This window comes from Carcharhinus amblyrhynchos, chromosome 3, assembly GCF_965287045.1.
Source record: "Carcharhinus amblyrhynchos chromosome 3, sCarAmb.v2.hapA, whole genome shotgun sequence".
NCBI lineage: Eukaryota > Metazoa > Chordata > Chondrichthyes > Carcharhiniformes > Carcharhinidae > Carcharhinus > Carcharhinus amblyrhynchos.
In genome coordinates, this window is record NC_137326.1 from 67,611,564 (window position 1) to 67,631,309 (window position 19,746).

The window sequence follows — 19,746 nt, forward strand, 5'->3', positions numbered from 1 at the left end:
CACTATTTTAAAATTAGCCCTTTTAGGATAGAGCTGAGGAGAAGCCCTTAGAGGGTTGTGCAGACTTCTGTCTCAGAAGGCGGTGGAGACGGGTCCGTGATCATTTTTAAGGCAGAGATAGATAATTCTTGTTGAACAAGGGAATCACAGGATATGAGTACTTGAAACATAAACATCAGTCATGATCTTATTAAATAACAGAGCAGGCTCAAAGGGCTGAATAGCCTACTTCTCCTAATTTGTAAGTTTGTATAGTTCAATGACTATTGTTTTAATTTTTAAAAATCACCCTTAAAATAAAGTAGTACAAACCTTCCTCATCTACTTTCAGTATCCCCAAATGGTTCATTTTGCTTCTTCTTACTTGAATCAAGAGATATACTTCATTGTTTTAAGGTAATCTCACATTTTCTTCTAAAGCCAAATGCACCTGAACTATCTCACAGTCTCAATGTGACTAAAACCATTGCCAAAGCTACTACAAAATGTCACTTATCTACATTTACTTAATCCTAATGTCAATCACTCTATAAATATCAACTAGAGCCATAGGAATTGTTGGATGAAACAAGACCTAGGGTCTCAAATTAATGTCAATGTTACACTGATCATGTATCATGTCTCAAATTACTTGTGTACTCCATTCCAAAATGCTATTTATCTTTAGATTAGGGGTATGGACATCAGATGATGGGGTTTGTGCATACAATCTTTTCTAGAACATTCAGCACAACAACAACTTGTATTTATATAGCATCTTCAACTTAATAAAAAGTCACAAGGCCATGTCAGATATTAGAGAAATGATCAAGCTTGTTCAGAGAGGTAGGTTTTAGGAGCCCTTTAAAGGAGGAGAATGACAGAGAATCATAGAATCCCCAAAGTGTAGAATAGGCCATTCAGCCCATTAAGTCTGTGACTCTGACAGAACAGCTTACCCAGGCCCTATCCCTGAACCCCACATATTTTCCATGTCTGATCCCCTATCCTACACGTCTTGGGACACTAAGGGACAATTTAGCATGGCCAATCCATCTAACCTGCACATTTTAGGGAGGAAATTCTAGAGCTTAGAACTAGACAGCTGAAGGCACCGCCATTAATGGTGAAATGATTAAAATCATGGATGCTCAGGAGGCTGTAATTAAAGGACTAGAGAAATTTTGAAGGGTCCTAGATGAGATTACAGACATAGGAAGAGAACAAGGCTATTGACAATGTTGAGATGTTGGTGTTTGTAAATTTATAAAACAATTGTAAAATGCAATTTACAATTTGTAAAACAATTGTAAAAGCTGAAAATTATTGCATAGTCCCTTTAAAAGCTGATGCTTTTTCTGTACTTAAGAGCTTTAAAAAAAATGCAGGTACACATAGAGAACTTAGACTGAAACATTGTATCAAAGGCCAAGCAGTAGTGTTGCCAAGAGAACGGGCTGTTTTTGAATTTTGTCCAGTCAATTTAAATTAGACATTTGGATAACAGCAGCCTACTAGATTTGAATTTGATGTTTTGGTAATCTGAGAGCCAATCCTTTTATGGGGATGTTGTTACACCATCAGGGGTATAAGAGATTGGGAAACAGTGGCACAAACTGGAGAAGAGCACCTGTCATAGCTCACAGCTTTAGAGAGAAAGAGAGAGAGAAAGACAGCCAGCAACAGCTCTCTGCCACAGCTTATTTACATCTTAAAAGAAAGCCTCATCTCAATAGTGAAGATGGTAAAAAAGACCAAGGTTACGAACAGAAGAAAGAAGATTCTTGAAGATGACCAACCTGGTTATAATTTAGAGAGTGACTAACAATTCTATTTTTTTGTTAAGTGGGAATTGTATTTATCTAAGCAGCATTCCATTAGGATAATGTTTTATTCAGTTTGTTAATAGTTTTGTTAACCCATTCACTATTAGTTAGATAAATAAAGTGTTACCTGTTGATTTTACAGAGAGTCTCAGGTAGTTATTTTGATTTAACCACTAAAAGTTGCTGAAGCGCAGATATTACCACTTCTCTCACACTTTTAACAAATTATAAGGTGGGGTTCTCCTCTTTGAGTGGTTAATTGTTAGTTCTCAGAGAAGGCATTAATTTCTCCTTTATAACAATAGGAATTTTAAAATTGAGGAATTTTTAGATGAGAGCAGAGGCAAGTTGGGGCGCTGGGTGAATGGATCTGGGTGCAAGTTAGGGCATAGCAAAGAGTAGAGCATGGAAGTCTGACCAAGGATGGGGCGGCACAGTAGCACAGTGGTTAGCTCTGCTGCTTCACAGCTCCAGCGACCTGGGTTTGATTCCCGGCTTCAGTCACTGTCTGTGTGGAGTTTGCACATTCTGCTCATGTCTGCATGGGTTTCCTCCGGTTCCTCCCCACAGTCCAAAGATGTGTGGGTTAGGTTGATTGGCCATGCTAAAATTGCCCTTAGTGTCCTGAGATGCGTAGGTTAGAGGGATTAGCGGGTAATGTGGGGATAGGGCCTGGGTGGGATTGTGGTCAGCACAGACTCGATGGGCCAGATGGCCTCTTTCTGCACTGTAGGGTTTCTATGATTCTATGATTAGGATTGTAAAGTCTAGGACTGAAGTTTCCTCTCTGATGTTAAGTATTGAGCTGAACCCAGCTAAATACAAAGACTCACAACAGACGGTATGCTGGTTGAAGATTTTTTTTTATTGACCAACATGTACTAGGAAGAAGGCAGCCAGACATGCCAACTCCTTTCTGAAGTTTATAACGCAATGGCAAAACAGTTGTACATTTTTGAAAATTAATTTCTCCTGCCTACCCTGTCATCCTAACTGGATGCCCCCATCGTATTGATACGTATTATTTACCTTGGCCAATTACATCCTATCTTCGAGCAGAATTAAGAATTCATTAGTCTTTAGGACCCAGAAGTTCCTACGCATTGTTACTAAGCAATCTTATCTATGTAAACCTGTAAGGTTCAACGATTTCTCACCATACTTTATAGACTCTGTGAACACTTCTATTCATTTTTAGAGTGAGAATTTGAACTCTCCTAGACTTTTCTGATGAAATGACTGTTCTGTAGCTTATTGTTCCCAAAGAAAGTGTCCTGTCTGGTTTGCTCTTCCCATTAAGCACCAGGATCATTTGCATTTTGACCAAGGTGCACAATACTTTCAAAAACACTTGTTTAAGTTTAAAATGTTTAATTTCCATAGCAGTAGTTATATGAGTGTCCACGCAAGTAGTATAAAATCAGTGGAAGGCACATTGTGGTCCTTATTCCAAGTTCATTTCCCTTGTTTAGTAATCTTAGTAATTTTTAAAGTCCCAGGGTTTTCTGAACCTCTCTAACAAAGAGGTACCAAAGGCATGGATGAGAGTTTTGATGGCAGATGAGCTAGAATAGGGAGAGAATTCTGCGATGTTACAGAGTTGGACTCCGGCAATCTTAATGATGATGAGAACATCTGTTTTCCTTTCAGTCTTAATCAAGGTTTGACTGATATCAGAGATCAGGAGGTTATCTTATGAGGAAAGGTTTTTCAGGCTGGGCTGTACCTGTTGGAGTTTCGAAGATTGAAAGGTGATTTTATTAAACATGTAACATCCTTGGGGTGGATACTGAAAGGATGTTTCCCCTTGTGAGAGAGACTAGAACTAGGGACACAGTTGAAAAATAGAGAATCTCGTCTTAAAATTGAGATGAAGAGAAATATTTTCTAAGAGTCACGTATCTTTGGAAATCTTTTCCCCTAGCAGTGGTAAAAGCAGTGTCAACAAATATTTTTCAGGCAGATGTAGATAGACTCTTAACCCGCAAGAGAGTCAAAGGTTATCAGGAGGGGTAAGTGGAATGTGGAGTTGAGACCGCAATCAGACTAGCTATGATCTTATTGAATGGTGGAGCAGACTTGAGGGGCCAAGCGGCTTACTCTTCCTACATTGTATCTTGTCTGTCTGGTTCAAGGAGCCTTGGCCTGTAGCCAGGGAGAGGGATGGAGTCAGTGACTAAAGAAGAGTTTGCGACAGGTGCTGAAAAAATCAACTGTTCAATACTTAAATGGAGATATCTGTTCATCCAGTACTCGTTGGATGTCGGACAAGCTGTGTGATAACTAAGAGGTTTTGGAGGAGTCGAAAGTAGTACTGGTGAGAAAGAGCTGTGCCTTGTCAGTGTGCATGTGGAAACTGAAAAAACGTGTGCAGATTATGTTACCAAGGAGCAAAATGTAACTCAGAAATAAGAAGGGACCAAGCATAGATCCTAGGGCATCACCAAGAAATAACTATGGAAGCAGGAAGGGAAGCCATTGCATTTGATTCTCTGGCAGTAACTAGATAGCGTCATAAAATCCCGACAGTGTGAAAAGAGGCCGTGTGATCCATAGAGTCTGCACCGGCCACAATCCCACCAGGCCCTATTCCTATAACCCCACTTATTTATCCAGCTAGTCTTCTAATGTCCACTACGACTCTCACCAACTTTACAGGTGCACCGTGGAAAGTATTCTTTCTGGCTGTATCACAGCTTGGTATAGCTCCTGCTCTATCCAAGACCGCAAGAAACTACAAAGGGTCTTGAACGAAGCTCGGTCCATCATTCAAAACAGCCTCCCACCCATTGACCCAATCTGCACTTCCCACTGTCTCGGAAAAGCAGCCAGCATAATTAAGGACCCCGCGCACACTGGGCATTCTCTCTTCCACCGCCTTCCATTGGGAAAAAAAGTACAAAAGTCTGAGGACACATACCAATGTACTCAAGAACAGCTTCTTCCCTGTTGACATCAGAATTTTGAATGGACCTATCTCGCATTAAGTTGATCTTTCTCTACACCCTAATCATGACTGTAACACTACATTCTGCATTCTCTCCTTTCCTTCTCTATGAACGGTATGCTTTGTCTGTAGCATGCAAGAAACAATACTTTTCACTGTATACCAATACATGTGACAAAAATAAATCAAATCAACCTAAAGATAGAAAAAAATTGAACTAGTCAAGTACAATCCCATTCAGATAGAGACGCATTGAAGTAGGGTGATGTGATCCATTGTTCTCCGGAGCAGTGTACTGGTGGCTGGTGACTGTAAACTGTGAGTGTACTGTGCTTTTTTTTAAATTGCATTGCTGGGTCGTGGGTTTTTTTCCTTTTGTGCTTTCCGTAGTGGGTCCTAGGCGCAAGGGCTGTTGGGAAGGGAGTGAGGGAGTGTAAAAACAAGGCCACAGTAGACAGCGGGCAGCGTCGAGTGCGGCCAGTGGAGTGAGGCGGGTGCTGAGTGAGTACTGCAAGGGCTTTGGCTCACAGGGCTTAGGCGAGGCAGGCTTAGGCAAGGTGAGTTACTGGTCAAATTTTTCTAAGTGTCCATAGGTCTAAGGGTAGCCAAATAAATGGCAGGGTCCATGGGGAGGCGTGTCAGCTGTGTAAGGTGCAATATGTGGGAGTCCCTGGAGACACAGCATCTCTGGAGAGTCCACATCTGCACCAAATGTCGGGAGTTGCAGCGTTTGAGGGCCCGGGTTAGACAACTGGAGCTGAGGTGGGAGGATTTATTTTTAATTAGGGAAAATGAGGCACTAATGAATAGGAACCAGATTCAAGAGAGGATCCCAGAGCCAAGGAGGGGGGATGGGTGGGTTACAGTTAGGAAGGGGAAAAAGAAGAGGAGTAATGTTCCAAAGGCTACCCCAGGGGTAGTCTCTCAAGATAGCAGGGGTAAGGTGCCAACTGAGGTGGAAAGGGCACGAGGGGAAGAGCAGAATGCCTCAGAGGGAAGGAAGGAGGCTGAATGTGAGGTAGTGGTGGGGGACGGGAAGGTTAGAGGAATTGATAGGCGGTTCTGTGGGCAAAAGCGGGACTCCAGGATGATGGTCTGCCTCCCTGGAGCAGGGGTACAGGATGTGTCAGAGCGGGTAGAGGGAATCTTGAAGGGCCAAGGGACCCAGGCAGATGTAATTATACCTGTAGGAGAGAAGGACATAGGAAGGAAGAGCAGGGGGGAAATACGTACGCAGTTCAGGGAATTGGGAGCCAGGCTGAAGTGTAGGGCCTCCAGGATGGCGATCTCTGGGCTGCTGCCAGTACCAGGTTTTAGTCCAACCTATTTATATGTGGCTAATAGTGACCACAACTCCATCTACTTTAGGATACGAATGGAAAAAGACGAGAGCTGTCCTAAGGGGAGGGTGCTAAATCGGGGGAAGGCTAGATACAGCCGGATTAGGCAGGAGCTTAGGGATACAGACTGGGATAGGCTGTTGGAAGGCAAGACCATGTTAGGCATGTGGGAATCTTTCAAGGGAAAACTGCAAAGAGTGCAGGAAAGGCATGTGCCGGTTAGGAGAAAGGATGGGAAAGGTAGGATTAGGGAACCGTGGATTACTAGAGATATAGAAGACCTGGTTAGAAAGAAACGAGAAGCGTATGTCAGGTCTAAGCAGCTGGGAACGGAGAGAGCGTTGGAGGAATACAGAGAGAGTAGGAGGGATCTCAAGCGGGGAGTTAGGTTGGACTAAAACCTGGTGTTGTCAGACTTTTTACTGTGTTTACGCCAGTCCAACGCCGGCATACCCACATCATCACTGCTGCCAGTGCCCAGCAATAGCAGGGATAAGAATAATGAGATCCTGCAGCTGAATGCGTGGCTGAGGGATTGGTGCAGGACAGAGGGTTTTAGTTTTGTTGACCATTGGGAAGTCTTAGGGCACTTGTATAAGAGGGATAGGGAACAATTAGGGGACACATATTTTAGCTGGGAGGCTGGCTGGAGTGTTTAGGCAGGGTTTAAACTAGTATGGAGAGGGGGTGGGGAGGTGAGAGACAGCTCAGGCACTGGGAGTGAGTTGGAGGTCAGGGTAAGTCTAGTTGATAGGGAAATCCCCCAGGAGAAGGAGGGTCCGAGAGGGCCTGAGGGTCTTAGGTGCATCTGTTTTAATGCGAGGAGTGTGACAGGAAAGTCAGATGAACTCAGGGCCTTGATGTTAGCAAGGAATTTAGATGTGGTGGCAGTGACAGAGACGTGGTTAAAGGAGGGGCAGGACTGGCAGCTAAATATTCCAGGGTGTAAGTGTTTTAGGTGTGATAGGGGAGGGTTGAAAAGAGGAGGGGGAGTGGCGCTCTTAGTTAGGGAGCAGATCACAGCGGTGCAGAGGGAGGATAACATGGAGGGGTTGGGAATTGAGTCTTTGTGGGTGGAGTTGAGGAATAGGAAGGGGGCCATTACTATGCTAGGAGTGTACTATAGGCCGCCCGATAGCCCGCGGGCAGTGGAAGAGGGTATATGTAGGGACGTTTTGGATAAGTGTAGGAAGAACAGGGTTGTTGTAGTGGGAGATTTTAATCTCCCTGGGGTGGATTGGAAGGTGCCTAGAGCTGGGGGGTCAGATGGGGAGGAATTCGTAAGATGTGTATTGGAAAGATCCTTGCAACAGTATGTAGATAGCCCGACTAGAGAGGGGGCGATACTGGATTTAGTTCTGGGAAATGAGCTGGGTCAGGTGGTTGAGGTTGCGGTAGGTGAACATGTGGCTAATAGTGACCACAACTCCATCTACTTTAGGATACGAATGGAAAAAGACGAGAGCTGTCCTAAGGGGAGGGTACTAAATCGGGGGAAGGCTAGATACAGCCGGATTAGGCAGGAGCTTAGGGATACAGACTGGGATAGGCTGTTGGAAGGCAAGACCATGTTAGGCATGTGGGAATCTTTCAAGGGAAAACTGCAAAGAGTGCAGGAAAGGCATGTGCCGGTTAGGAGAAAGGATGGGAAAGGTAGGATTAGGGAACCGTGGATTACTAGAGATATAGAAGACCTGGTTAGAAAGAAACGAGAAGCGTATGTCAGGTCTAAGCAGCTGGGAACGGAGAGAGCGTTGGAGGAATACAGAGAGAGTAGGAGGGATCTCAAGCGGGGAGTTAGGAGAGCAAAGAGGGGGCATGAGATGGCTTTGGCAGGTAGGGTTAAGGAGAATCCAAAGGCATTTTACTCCTATCTTAAGAACAAAAGGGTGGCTAGGGTAAAATCGGTCCTCTCAGGGACAGACATGGGGAATTGTGCTTAGAGGCAGAGGGAATGGGGAATGGGGGAGATCCTGAATGAATATTTTGCGTCGGTATTCACGAAGGAGAGGAGCTTGATGTCTGGTACGGTCATTGAGGGAGCGGTAGACCAATTGAAAGATCTATCGATTATGTTGGAAGAAGTGTTAGGGCTTTTAGATGGCATTAAAACCGATAAATCTCCGGGGCCTGATTGCATTTATCCTAGGCTGCTTAGAGAGGCGAGGGATGAGATTGCTGGGCCTCTGATGCAAATTTTTGTCTCTTCTTTGGACACAGGTGAGGTCCCAGAGGACTGGAAGATAGTGAACGTAGTACCGTTGTTTAAAAAGGGTAGGAGGGATAGCCCAGGTAACTATAGGCCGGTGAGCTTAACGTCAGTGGTAGGTAAGTTGATGGAGAGGATCCTTAGGGATAGGATGTATGCGCACTTAGAGCGTTGCGATCTGATTAAGGATATGCAGCATGGCTTTGTCAAGGGGAAGTCTTGCCTTATGAATCTGATAGAATTCTTTGGGGAGGTGACAAAAACGTTCGACGAAGGACGAGCCGTTGATGTCGTCTATATGGATTTCAGTAAGGCGTTTGACAAAGTCCCTCATGGTAGGTTGGTACAGAAGATTAAAGCTCATGGGATATGTGGTCAGGTATCTAGATGGGTAGAGAACTGGCTTGCAAAGAGGAGTCAGAGAGTAGTAGTGGAGGGGTCTTTTTCTAGCTGGAGGTCTGTCACTAGTGGTGTGCCGCAGGGCTCAGTACTGGGACCTCTTCTCTTTGTAGTGTATATAAATGATTTGGAAGAGGGAGTAGGTGGTGTGATCAGCAAATTTGCTGATGACACCAAGATGGCTGGATTGGCGGGCAGTGAGGAGCAGTGTCTGGCAATACAGCGGGATATTGATAGGCAGGTTGATTGGGCAGATACATGGCAAATGGAGTTTAATCCGGGTAAACGTGACGTGATGCATTTTGGCCGGAATAATGGAGGGGGGAGTTATGTGGTAAAGAGTAAGCCCATAAGGAGTGTAGAATCGCAGCGAGACCTGGGGGTGCAAGTGCACAAGTCTTTGAAGGTGGCAGTGCAAGTGGAGAGCGTGGTGAAGAAAGCCTTTATAGGAAGGGGTATAGAATATAAGAGCTGGAGTCTAACGTTATACTTGTACAGAACGTTGGTTAGGCCGCATTTAGAGTACTGCGTCCAGTTCTGGTCGCCTTACTACCGGAAGGACGTGGAGACTGGAGAGAGTGCAGAGGAGGTTTACCAGGATGTTGCCTGGTATGGAAGGACTGGGGTATGAGGAAAGATTGAAGAAATTGGGGCTCTTTTCCCTTGAAAGACACCGACTGAGGGGTGATCTAATAGAGGTATATAAGATTATGAAGGGTATAGATAGAGTAAACAGAGGTAAGCTATTTCCTATGATAGAGACACGTAGGACAAGGGGCCATGGACTTAAGGTGAGGAGGGAGAGGTACAACACAGATATTAGAGGGAGGTTTTTCACACAGAGGGTAGTGGGGGTTTGGAATGCTCTGCCAAGTAAGGTGGAAGCAAACACGCTAGAGTCATTTAAGAGTAACTTAGACAGGCACATGACTGGGTTGGAGATGGGTGGATATAGGAGATTGTTTTAAATAAGGGTCATTAGCATTGGGGTGCCCTTGGTAATGTAAATGGATATGGTATGATAATAATGTTTTTTCTCTTCTCATTCACAGGTTTTAAGTCGGTCCGCCTCGTGTCCAACGAGGGGCATACACGCGATGGGTCGTACTGGGGCTGCTCTTGGTTGTTCGAGATTGGCCTAGTGCTTCATGTCGTTAATGTGTCTAAACTGGACCAGATACTGGGCAAGACGACAGCTCAGTGACTATCGCTGATTGCTGTGCAGACACATGGATTTGGGCCGGTGTCTGTGGGAGTTTGCACATTCTCCCCGTGCTTGCGTGGGTTTTCTCCGGGTGCTCCGGTTTCCTCCCACACCCCAAAGACACGCTGTTAGGCTGATTGGCAGGAATAAATTGTCCCTAAATCAGATTCCCTCAATCTGGATGGCCATAAAACATTAGACAGGGGTCGTGGGTGGAGTAGGGGGACTGGTGGTGTTGAGATGGCAGTGCGGGCTCGTCGGGCCGAAGGGCCTGTTTCCCGGGCTGATTTTGTTCTTTGATCAGCTGTGTCAGACTACAGGCAGGTCAGCAGGAAAGAGGAGATAGAGTTCACGTGTCACAGCCCTATTGGATATTATTTGTGACTTTGATAGTGTTTCAGTAGTGTGATATGGTAGAAACCTGTTTGGAAGAGTTCTAACATGGATTCGTAATAAAGACAGGCATGGATTTGGGAGAGGGCAGACTTTCAAGAACTTGGAGAGGAAAAGAAGGATGGAGATAGGTCTGTATTTTTCAAGGAATGAGATTGTTTTTACTTGAGGAGTAGGTGATGGTGACAGATTTGAGGGAGAGGGGGAAAATGGCCGTAGAGAATAACTAACTATATCCACTGTAATGAGATTTCAGAATATAAATGCAAATTCAGTGTTGGATACTCTGAAGAAGGGAATCTTACATCATCTCTATTTGTAGTATTAACGTAAGGCAAGCCAAGTAAGGAAAGTTGCCCAGAGAGCCAACTGAATCTTTTTGCATCTATCTGTAACTAATTTAAATATAAGACAAACATTGACATCTGTTTGATATAAGATTGTAGAATTCTGCTCAGCTTAGTGTATGAGCACGTGCTAAGTACCCCTGCTTTAGTTGGGTCCCCAGAACACTACCCTGGGTCTCTGGATTTTAGTCCAGTGACAATACCAGTACTTCACCGCTTCCCTCTCCTTATGCTAATAAGTCAATGACTGAAAAGAAAAGCAATGATCCTTATGCTTACTTAATCTGTACATATTTCTTCATATTGCTAATTTATCAAAATCAAATCCTGCCCACATGTACACTGCCCTTAAATATAATTTTAAATCTTTAAATTCCTTATGTTCCGCAGAACCTATGCTTTTCCAGAATGAAAAGGGCCAGGACATAATATCATAGAATCCCTAGTATGCAGAAAGAGGCAATTCAGCTGTTCAGGTCTGCACTGACAACAATCCCACACAGGCCCTAACCCCTGCTAATCTCCCTAACACTAAGGGGCAATTGAGCATGGTCAGTCAACCTAACCCGTACATCTTAGGACTATGGGATAAACCGGAGCCCACCTGGAGGAGAGCATGCAAACTCCATACATCACCCAAGATCAGAATTGAACCCAGATCCCTGGCGCTGTGAGACAACAATGCTAACCACTATGCCATCCAAACCTGAACCTTGCGAGTATTAAGAGTTTTTAAGTTGGGTAGTAAGATGGATTTGCCTCTCAATCTTTTTCAGAGTGTCTATATCTCACCATTCAAAGAGAGACTAGAATTGATCCATAGTGGCCTTGAAAGTATGCTCGAGTGCCTATTTACTTGGCATTATAAGTGTGAAGATGACCATTGTGATTAATTTTTGTGTGTCTGATGCTTCCAGGCTGGAGAAGGTGAAATTTGCAATATTTCTGGTTTACTGCTTACTGTTACATTAGGGAGGTCTCTGAAACATTTCATTCTCCCTTGCAGAGAGAAGCAGCAAGAGTGAATGCAGGGTTTTATGAAGGTTGCAGGATTCTCCATGGTGCATGGTGCCATTGACTGCATACCCAGTGCTTTGCATGTGCCTTTCAATTTAGATTCCAATCCCAAAACTTACATCTGGTGTGAAACCATAAGCAGAGAATCATGCAAATCAGGTTTTACTATCCTGACAACAGTCTGCAGCAGTCCACTGTCCTATCTACATTTGAACTATCAGGACAAACCGGAGCCTGCTGGGCCACAAGACCATTAGCTGAATGCCTAGCACATGAATGCATAATATATACGGAGGTTTGCAGCATGGAAACAGGCCCTTCAACCCAACTTGTAAATGCCACCTTTTTTTAAAAACCCTGAAGCTAGTTCCGATTGCCCGCAATTGGCCCATATCCCTCTATACCCATCTTACTCATGTAACTGTCTAAATGCTTTTTAAAAGACAAAACTGTACCCGTCTCTACTATTACTTCTGGCAACTTGTTCTAGACACCACCCTCTGTGTGAAAAAATGCCCCTCTGGACACTTGTGTATCTCTCTTCTCTCACTTTAAACCTATGCCCTCTAGTTTTAGATTCCTACTTTTGGGAAAAGATATTGACTAGCTGATCTATATTGCTCATTATTTTATAGACTTCTATAAGTTCACCCCTCAGTCTTCTACGCTCCAGAGGAAAAACCGTCCCCAGTCAATCCAGCCTCTCCTTATAACTCAAACCATCAAGTCCTGGTAGCATCCTAGTAAATCTTTTCTGCGCTGTTTCTAGTTTAATAATATCCTTTCTATAATTGGGTGACCAGAACTGTACATAGTATTCCAAGTGTGGCCTTACCAATGTCTTGTACAACTTCAACATGTCATCCCAACTTGTGTATTCAATGCTGTGACTAATGAATCCAAGCATGGTGATGAATGCCTTCTTCAGCACTCTGTCTACCTGTGACTTCACTTTCAAGGAGCTATGAACATGTGCTCCTAGATCTCTTTGTTCTGTAACTCTCCCCATTATGGTATGGAATGTATGGAATATATTGTATGAAGCAATGCTACCACACTACATGTGGTTGAGCAGATCTTTGGGATGTTTAAACTATACTTCTACTGCTCAGACCTCTCTGGAGCAGCACTTGCAGTGCATCACTGAGGATGTTCCAAAATTCATTGTGGTCTTCTGCATGTTTGCATAACCTTGCAAGGGAGCAACCCTTGCGCCCATCTGTAGGGGGAGGACAAAGAGAAGAGGCAACCAATATACAACTCCTTCTGGCTGGGCTGTCTGTGATCAACTCATCTGACTGTGATTCTAGTTCCAACTCCCCAACAGTCCCACACCTTACTATATCCCATATCACAGCATCCACTTGGCCTCAGTACAAAAACAAAAGCTGAAAAAAATAAGTTTTTCAAACCAAGCTTACAAATAAAAGCATGCCATATTGCAGATAAGCATTAACTCAACATCAGTATGCATTACATTAGTATCTTGTTTCTTATAGCTTTATGAACCCTAGTGCTGCTACTCAGTGCCATCCTAATGGTGCCAGCATAGTTGGTGACTTTGTGGGGAAGATGTTAGATGGTAGAAGGCAAATTATTTGGCTATTGCTGGGTGAAACCACTGGGGAAAGAGATTATGTATCAGAATGTTGTCATCCATTGTTTCAGCTCACATGCTGGCCTCAGCATTGGTGAGTTCCGCTTGAATCATGCAGCCACTAACTTAGCACAACATTTGGAAAGTATTAACAGGATTTAACAAAGCCAGCATAGGTTTATGAAAGGAAAATCATACTTAACAAATCTACTAGAGTTTTTTTTAGGATGAAACTAATAGAATAGATATGGGAGAACCACTGGATGTGAAGTATTTGGATTTTCTAAAGGCTTTTGATAAGGTCTCAAGCACATGGGATTGAGCATGGATAAAGAATTGATTGACAAACTGTAAACAGAGTGTGGGAATAAATGGGTCTTTTTCCAAGTGGTAGTCAGTGACTGGTGGAGTACTGCAGGGATCAGGCATTGGGCCCCAGCTGTTCACAATATTTATGTGACCTGAATGAGGGAACCAAATGTAACATTTCTAAGTTTGTTGACGGCACAAAACTGGGCGGAACTGTGATTTGCAAGGAGGATGCAAGGAAACTTTCAGGGTGATTTAGATAAGTTGAGTGAGTGGGCAAACATATGGAAGAGGCAGTACAATGCGACTTAATATGAAGCTGTACACTTTTGTGAGGGGAAAAACAGAAAGGAAGAGTATTTAAATAGTGACATATTGGGAAATGTGAATATTCAAAGGGATCTGGGTATCCTTTATTATGTTTAAACACCTGCCAAGCATTCCAGTTTAATGAGACAAACAAGGACAACAGTTCAATTATTTCTTTAACACTTCTAGTACCAATTCAAATGTAAACAGTTGCAAGTCATTAACTCTTTACTGAACTTTAACTTCAACTGGACATCAACTTCAACCGGACATTAATTTTAACTATTTAACTGAAAATAGATACTACTGAGTTAGGAAAATCTTGGCCAAGAAATATCCTTGATGTAGAATCTATCTTCTTCTCTGATGCATCCTTCAGGGTACAAGTCTTGTTCTTGCGATGGTTGGTCTCTTTGAGTTATCATTGCCAAAGGACTGCAGTGGCTTTTATCCACAATTCTCCTCTTGCTTCCGGAAGATTGTTTGTCATCTAGCCAACTGTGCTACCAGAAACTGATCACGTGGCTCAATCATCCAATGAAATTACTTTTGAACAACGACATGATGCTTAGTTCAATTGATATGTCCCATAAAAATCAGAGTCATGTTATCTCAGTTAACGTAAACAATTTCCCTTATTTGGGAAGCTTCAGATCACAGTTCCCAGGCCAGAGCCTCTTTACAACTTGCATCTGGTTTTAACTTATATTGACCAAAATTCCCAGCATGCTTAGCTCTCAGCCAGAATAGCCACTTTAAAGCCGTTATTGCCATTATTGTTGTTAAATCATTGTTGCAGCCATTCGTTCTCCATTCACACCATGTCCACCAGTCAGTGAAAGTGGAGAGGCAAGCACAGCAAGCAATTAGGAAGGCAAATTGCCTTCATTGCAAGAGGATTTGAGTTCAGAAGTAGGCTGTCTTACTGCAGTTATACAGGGCGTTGAGAAACCACACCTAGAGTATTGCATGCAGTTTAGGTCTTTATACCTAAGAAAAGATTTATATAGAGGGAGTGCAGCGAAGGTTCACCAAACTGATACTGGCGTTGGCAGGGCTGTCCTATGATGGGTGATTACTGAATATAGACCCAGTCAAGCCAGAGTTTGGAAGAATGAAAGGAGAGCTACACAGACTAGATGTTGGGAGAATGTTTTCCCTGGCTGGGGAATCTAGAACGAGGGATCACAGTCTGAGGATATGGGATAAACCATTTGGGACTTAGAGGAGGAGAAATTTCTTCATCCAGAGTGGTAAGCTTGTGGAATTCTATACCACAGAAAGCATTCAAAGGCAAGCATTATGGGCAGAATTTTCTGAGAAAAGTTCAAAGTGCTGAACAGGTGAGAAAGCAGGAGGTTTTCTCACCTGTTTTGACAGAGAGATAAGTTATGTATAGGTCAGGCTCACCTGACTTGAATGCCTCAGAACTGAATTTCTTCTATGATTCTCGCTGGTGAGGACCTTCATAGTGAGATTAGAAAGCTAAGTGAACCCAGACTATGATGCCCCAGCCTCACAAATAAGATTAAAATTAGGTTATTAATATTTAAATATTTAAGGCTAATTATGCTGGCAGATCGGGACCCTCTTGCTCAAATTTCCCTCCCCACTACTTGAAAACATACCGGATGGGATTTTATCAAGGAGTTAAATATAGCTCTTGTGGCTGAGGGGATTAAAGGATATGGGGGGAAAGCAGAATCAGGTTAATGCACTGGATGATCAGCCATGATCATGATGACAGGGCAGGCTCAAAGGGCTAAATGACCTGCTTCCTAGTTCCTATGTTTTGATCTTCTCCATCTGAGTTAGAATATGCCTGCCTCTCTTTGGTTTGGTGCAGCTCCTTCCAGTTTATGCTCCTATTGTCCAAAATGGAGAAAGAACCATGTTGGTAAATGTGTTGCAATGTATTTGGGTGATGATTGTGATGGTTGCATTGTTGGTATATGTGCAGGTTATGAGATGTTAATCTGAGGCTTGTGACAGTGTTCAGTGTGGGAGGGTACAATGAAGCTACAAATGTACAATATCAGCCATGATTGATAAAGAAAAGAAAGCTTTGCATTTCTATCGCATATGTCACCATCATAGGATGTGCTAAAATGCTTTACTAGTAAGGTTCTTTTGAAGCGTGGTCACTATTATAATGTGCGAAATGCAACACCAATTCATGTGCAGCAAGCTCTCACAACTTTGGACCATGCTCCATGTACTGTTTTGCCATATTTCAATATCCTTCATGCACAAACTCATGTCAGAAGCAATATATGTGGGTAAATCACGCATTACGCTAGCCATACCCATTTTCAGACTGTTCAATTTTCCAGCCTGTATGTGTAAAAACCATAAATGGGTGACTGAAATTGTTTAAAAATGTTGCTGAGAGTGGTGTATTTGGCTTAGGCCCCTCGTGCAGATGTTTGTACCCAGTCCATTCAGTGTATTGAACTCGGGCTGAATGGCTTACTCCTGTTCCTATGTGAAAGGCTTTCCTCTGCAGGTTGTTGAGAGACTCAATGAATACATAAGAACATAAGAAATAGGAGCAGGAGTAGGCCATCTAGCCCTTCGAGCCTGCCCTGCCATTCAGTAAGATCATGGCTGATCTGAAGTGGCTCAGTTCCACCTTCCCACCTTCTCCCCATAACTCTTAATCTCCCTGCCTACCAAAAACCTATCTACCCGTGTCTTAAATATATTTAGCGAGGCAGCCTCCACCACTTCAACGGGCAGAGAATTCCAGAGATTCACCACCCTTTGAGTGAAGAAGTTCCTCCTCAACTCCGTTCTAAACTGCAAACCACCCCCCCCCCCCCCCCCCCCATCTTGAGGCTGTGCCCTCTAGTCCTAGTTCAACTTGCAACTGTTCCTCAAAGGAAAAACCTTGGGCGACTGTCGTTGGAGTCTGCATGGGTTTCCACCGGATGCTTCTCCCACAATCCAAAGATGTGCAGGATAGGTGGATTGGCCATGCTAAATTGGCCCTTAGTATTCAAGGATGTATAGGTTAGGGGGCTTAACGGGGTACATGTGTAGGGTTACAGGGATGGGTTGGATGGTCTTTTGCAGAGTCAGTGCAGACTTGATGGGCCAAATGGCCTCCTTTTGCACTGTAGGGGCGACGGTGCAGAGGGACCTCGGGGTCCTTGTGCATGAGTCGCAAAAACCCAGCTTGCAGGTGCAGCAGGTGGTCAGGAAGGCGAATGGGATGCTGGCCTTCATCGCGAGGGGGATTGAATATAAAAGTAGGGAGGTCTTGCTGCGGCTGTATAGGGCATTGGTGAGGCCGCAGCTGGAGTACTGTGTGCAGTTTTGGGCGCCGTACTTACGCAAGGATATTTTAGCCTTGGAGGGAGTGCAGAGGAGGTTTACTAGGCTGATGCCGGAGTTGAGGGGGTTGAGCTATGAGGAGAGGCTGAATAGATTAGGCTTGTACTCGTTAGAGTTTAGAAGAATGAGGGGAGATCTCATTGAGACGTATAAGATGATGAATGGGATGGATAGGATAGAGGTGGAGAGACTCTTCCCGCTCAGAAAGGATAGTAGGACTAGGGGGCATAGCCTCAAGATAAAGGGGGGGGGCGGTTTAGAACAGAGTTGAGGAGGAACTTCTTCACTCAAAGGATGGTGAATCTCTGGAATTCTCTGCCCGTTGAAGTGGTGGAGGCTGCCTCGCTAAATATTTTTAAGACGCGGGTTGATGGGTTTTTGATGAGAGAGGGGATTAAGGGTTATGGGGAGAGGGCGGGAATGTGGAACTGAGCCACGACAGATCAGCCATGATCTTATTGAATGGCGGGGCAGGCTCGAAGGGCTAGTTGGCCTACTCCTGCTCCTATTTCTTATGTTCCATGGTTCTATGAAAAAGAATGACCTAAAAATATAAATAAATTCAGGGTCTCTGAAGGGAACGAATATCTTGTATTTGAGTATTGTTCCCCTGAGTACCTGTCCTTTAAACCACAATAAAAGCACCCTATTGATAAGTATTCGCCTAGTCCTTTGCAAAGTAACACATTAATGTGGATCTCAGTGTGCCCTGATTACTGCCTTTATATTGTGTCACCAGCCCACATTTTGGTTTCCAGGCTGCAATACTAGATTTTAAAAAAAAGCCCATAACTGCATTGCAGGGCCTGTCCTGCTGATACAGCAGAGTCAACAATCTGGCTGTGAATAAAGCCTGACCAACAGTCAAACATCTCTACCATGTTCCCCGGTACTGAGCCCTGACGAGTCAGCCAATAGAATACGTTTCCTCTCAATTAAGTGGCTTAGTCTCACTGAAAAATAAAAATGGGTCAGTGCGATTATACATCTAGCCTTCTAAAGAAAGAATTCGAAAGGATCCAAGATTAACTAACACCCATGGTATAGTCTGAGAACAGTGAAAAGCACCTCACACCTGTACTGTAGTAGTGTGAATTTACCATTTTCAGTCAAACTAGGTAGGCCTCACTTTATTGCTGTTATTCATGTTGGTTCATGTATTTCAGAGCCCAACAATTGCATCGGCAAACACATCAATTGCGGCCAGGTATCTTGAGGAAGAGGATAAGAGATCGCAGCAACTTTTAAAACGCCTGGACATGCATATTGAGGAACTCAAAACTGATAGTGAAAGAACTGTTGACAAATACATATAATCCACTGTGATCCAACAGCAGCTCACAGGTCCAGATAATGGATATTATTCAGTGATAGACTGAATAAAATGGAGCTATTATGTGTCCAGCTTCGGTGATTTTTTACATTTTGAACTGTACCTCATATACATCAGAGTATGCATTGACCATCCTTAACCTTTCCCTGATTTCTTAATAACCTGTGGTGCTGTACTTGAAGTTACTGGTCTAGAATCATGTTAGCCTGCGCATGTCACAATGTGCAATTGGTGCTACTCATGGCCAACTCTTCCCTAAAATCCAGTCTCTGAGATTTCAGAGATGACACTAAGAAACCACTCAGGTACCTAGAACAGTCCGAGGATTTAACATTGTAATAGTCAGGCAGCAGGGCATGGTTACATCAGTACTTGTGACCAAACATTCATGAACCTTTTGAAGATGAGCTACCATCCCCCATTGGTGCTGCTCTAAGGATGTTACGGTGGTCAATAAACTCCCCAAAATATAACAAAGGAGGAAACAATCAGCTGCCTGCTTGATAGCTGTATTTTGATACAACATTGGGGGCCCAAGAATGACCAGTCAACAAGCTTCGTGTTTTAAATTACATGTCTGACAGTATGTTATATAAGTCTAAAATCTTGGTATTTGTTTATACTTTTAATGCCGCTTTAAACATAAATTCCAGTTAGCAAAAAAGTTTGAAATTGTCTATTAAAAAGAACTCAATGTGCAGTGGAAGGAATGAAACTGATGAGTTCATCCTTTGGTTGTTAATTCTTCTTCAGTTCTGCATAAGTAACAGAATCCCACACCACACTGGTATTATTTCAAATGCCCTGCATCTTACTGAAAGGATTAATTAAGACAGTTAATTGTTTCATAAAGGGAAATGCCAGTGCTAATTTATAATGGCATATTTATGTACATAAGATTTATCAATAAACTTTATACGTAATTAAATGCTGGACCAAGTTTGTTCATTCAAGTATAATGATGTGATGCCTGGGGGAGGGAAAGAGGGTGGGTGAACATGTGGGGCAGGGTGGGGATAGGGGGGAAAGGGAGGTGGGAGGAGTTGGGGGGGGAAAGGGTGGGGTGGGGGGGGAAGCATGGGTGGGGAGAGTGGGGAGGAGGGGAAGGGGGGAAGGAGGGGGAAGGGAAGGGGGGAAGGAGGGGGAGGGGAAGGGGGGAAGGAGGGGGAGGGGGAAGGGGGGAAGGAGGGGGAGGGGAGAG

General features: G+C 43.7%; 1 protein-coding gene across 8 annotated transcripts in view; it reads left to right on the forward strand.

Annotated features, from left to right (window-relative positions):
* cep63 (centrosomal protein 63) overlaps window positions 1-19,465 on the forward strand; it is a 120,243-nt gene extending 100,778 nt beyond the window's left edge. For all 8 annotated transcript variants that reach the window (XM_080184978.1, XM_080184999.1, XM_080184964.1 and 5 more), the window contains one exon: window positions 18,379-19,465. In XM_080184978.1, coding sequence (XP_080041104.1) covers window positions 18,379-18,528 — 150 coding nt within the window. In that variant the 3' untranslated portion in view covers window positions 18,529-19,465. The remainder of the gene's footprint in view (window positions 1-18,378) is intronic.
* Window positions 19,466-19,746: the final 281 nt, after the last annotated feature.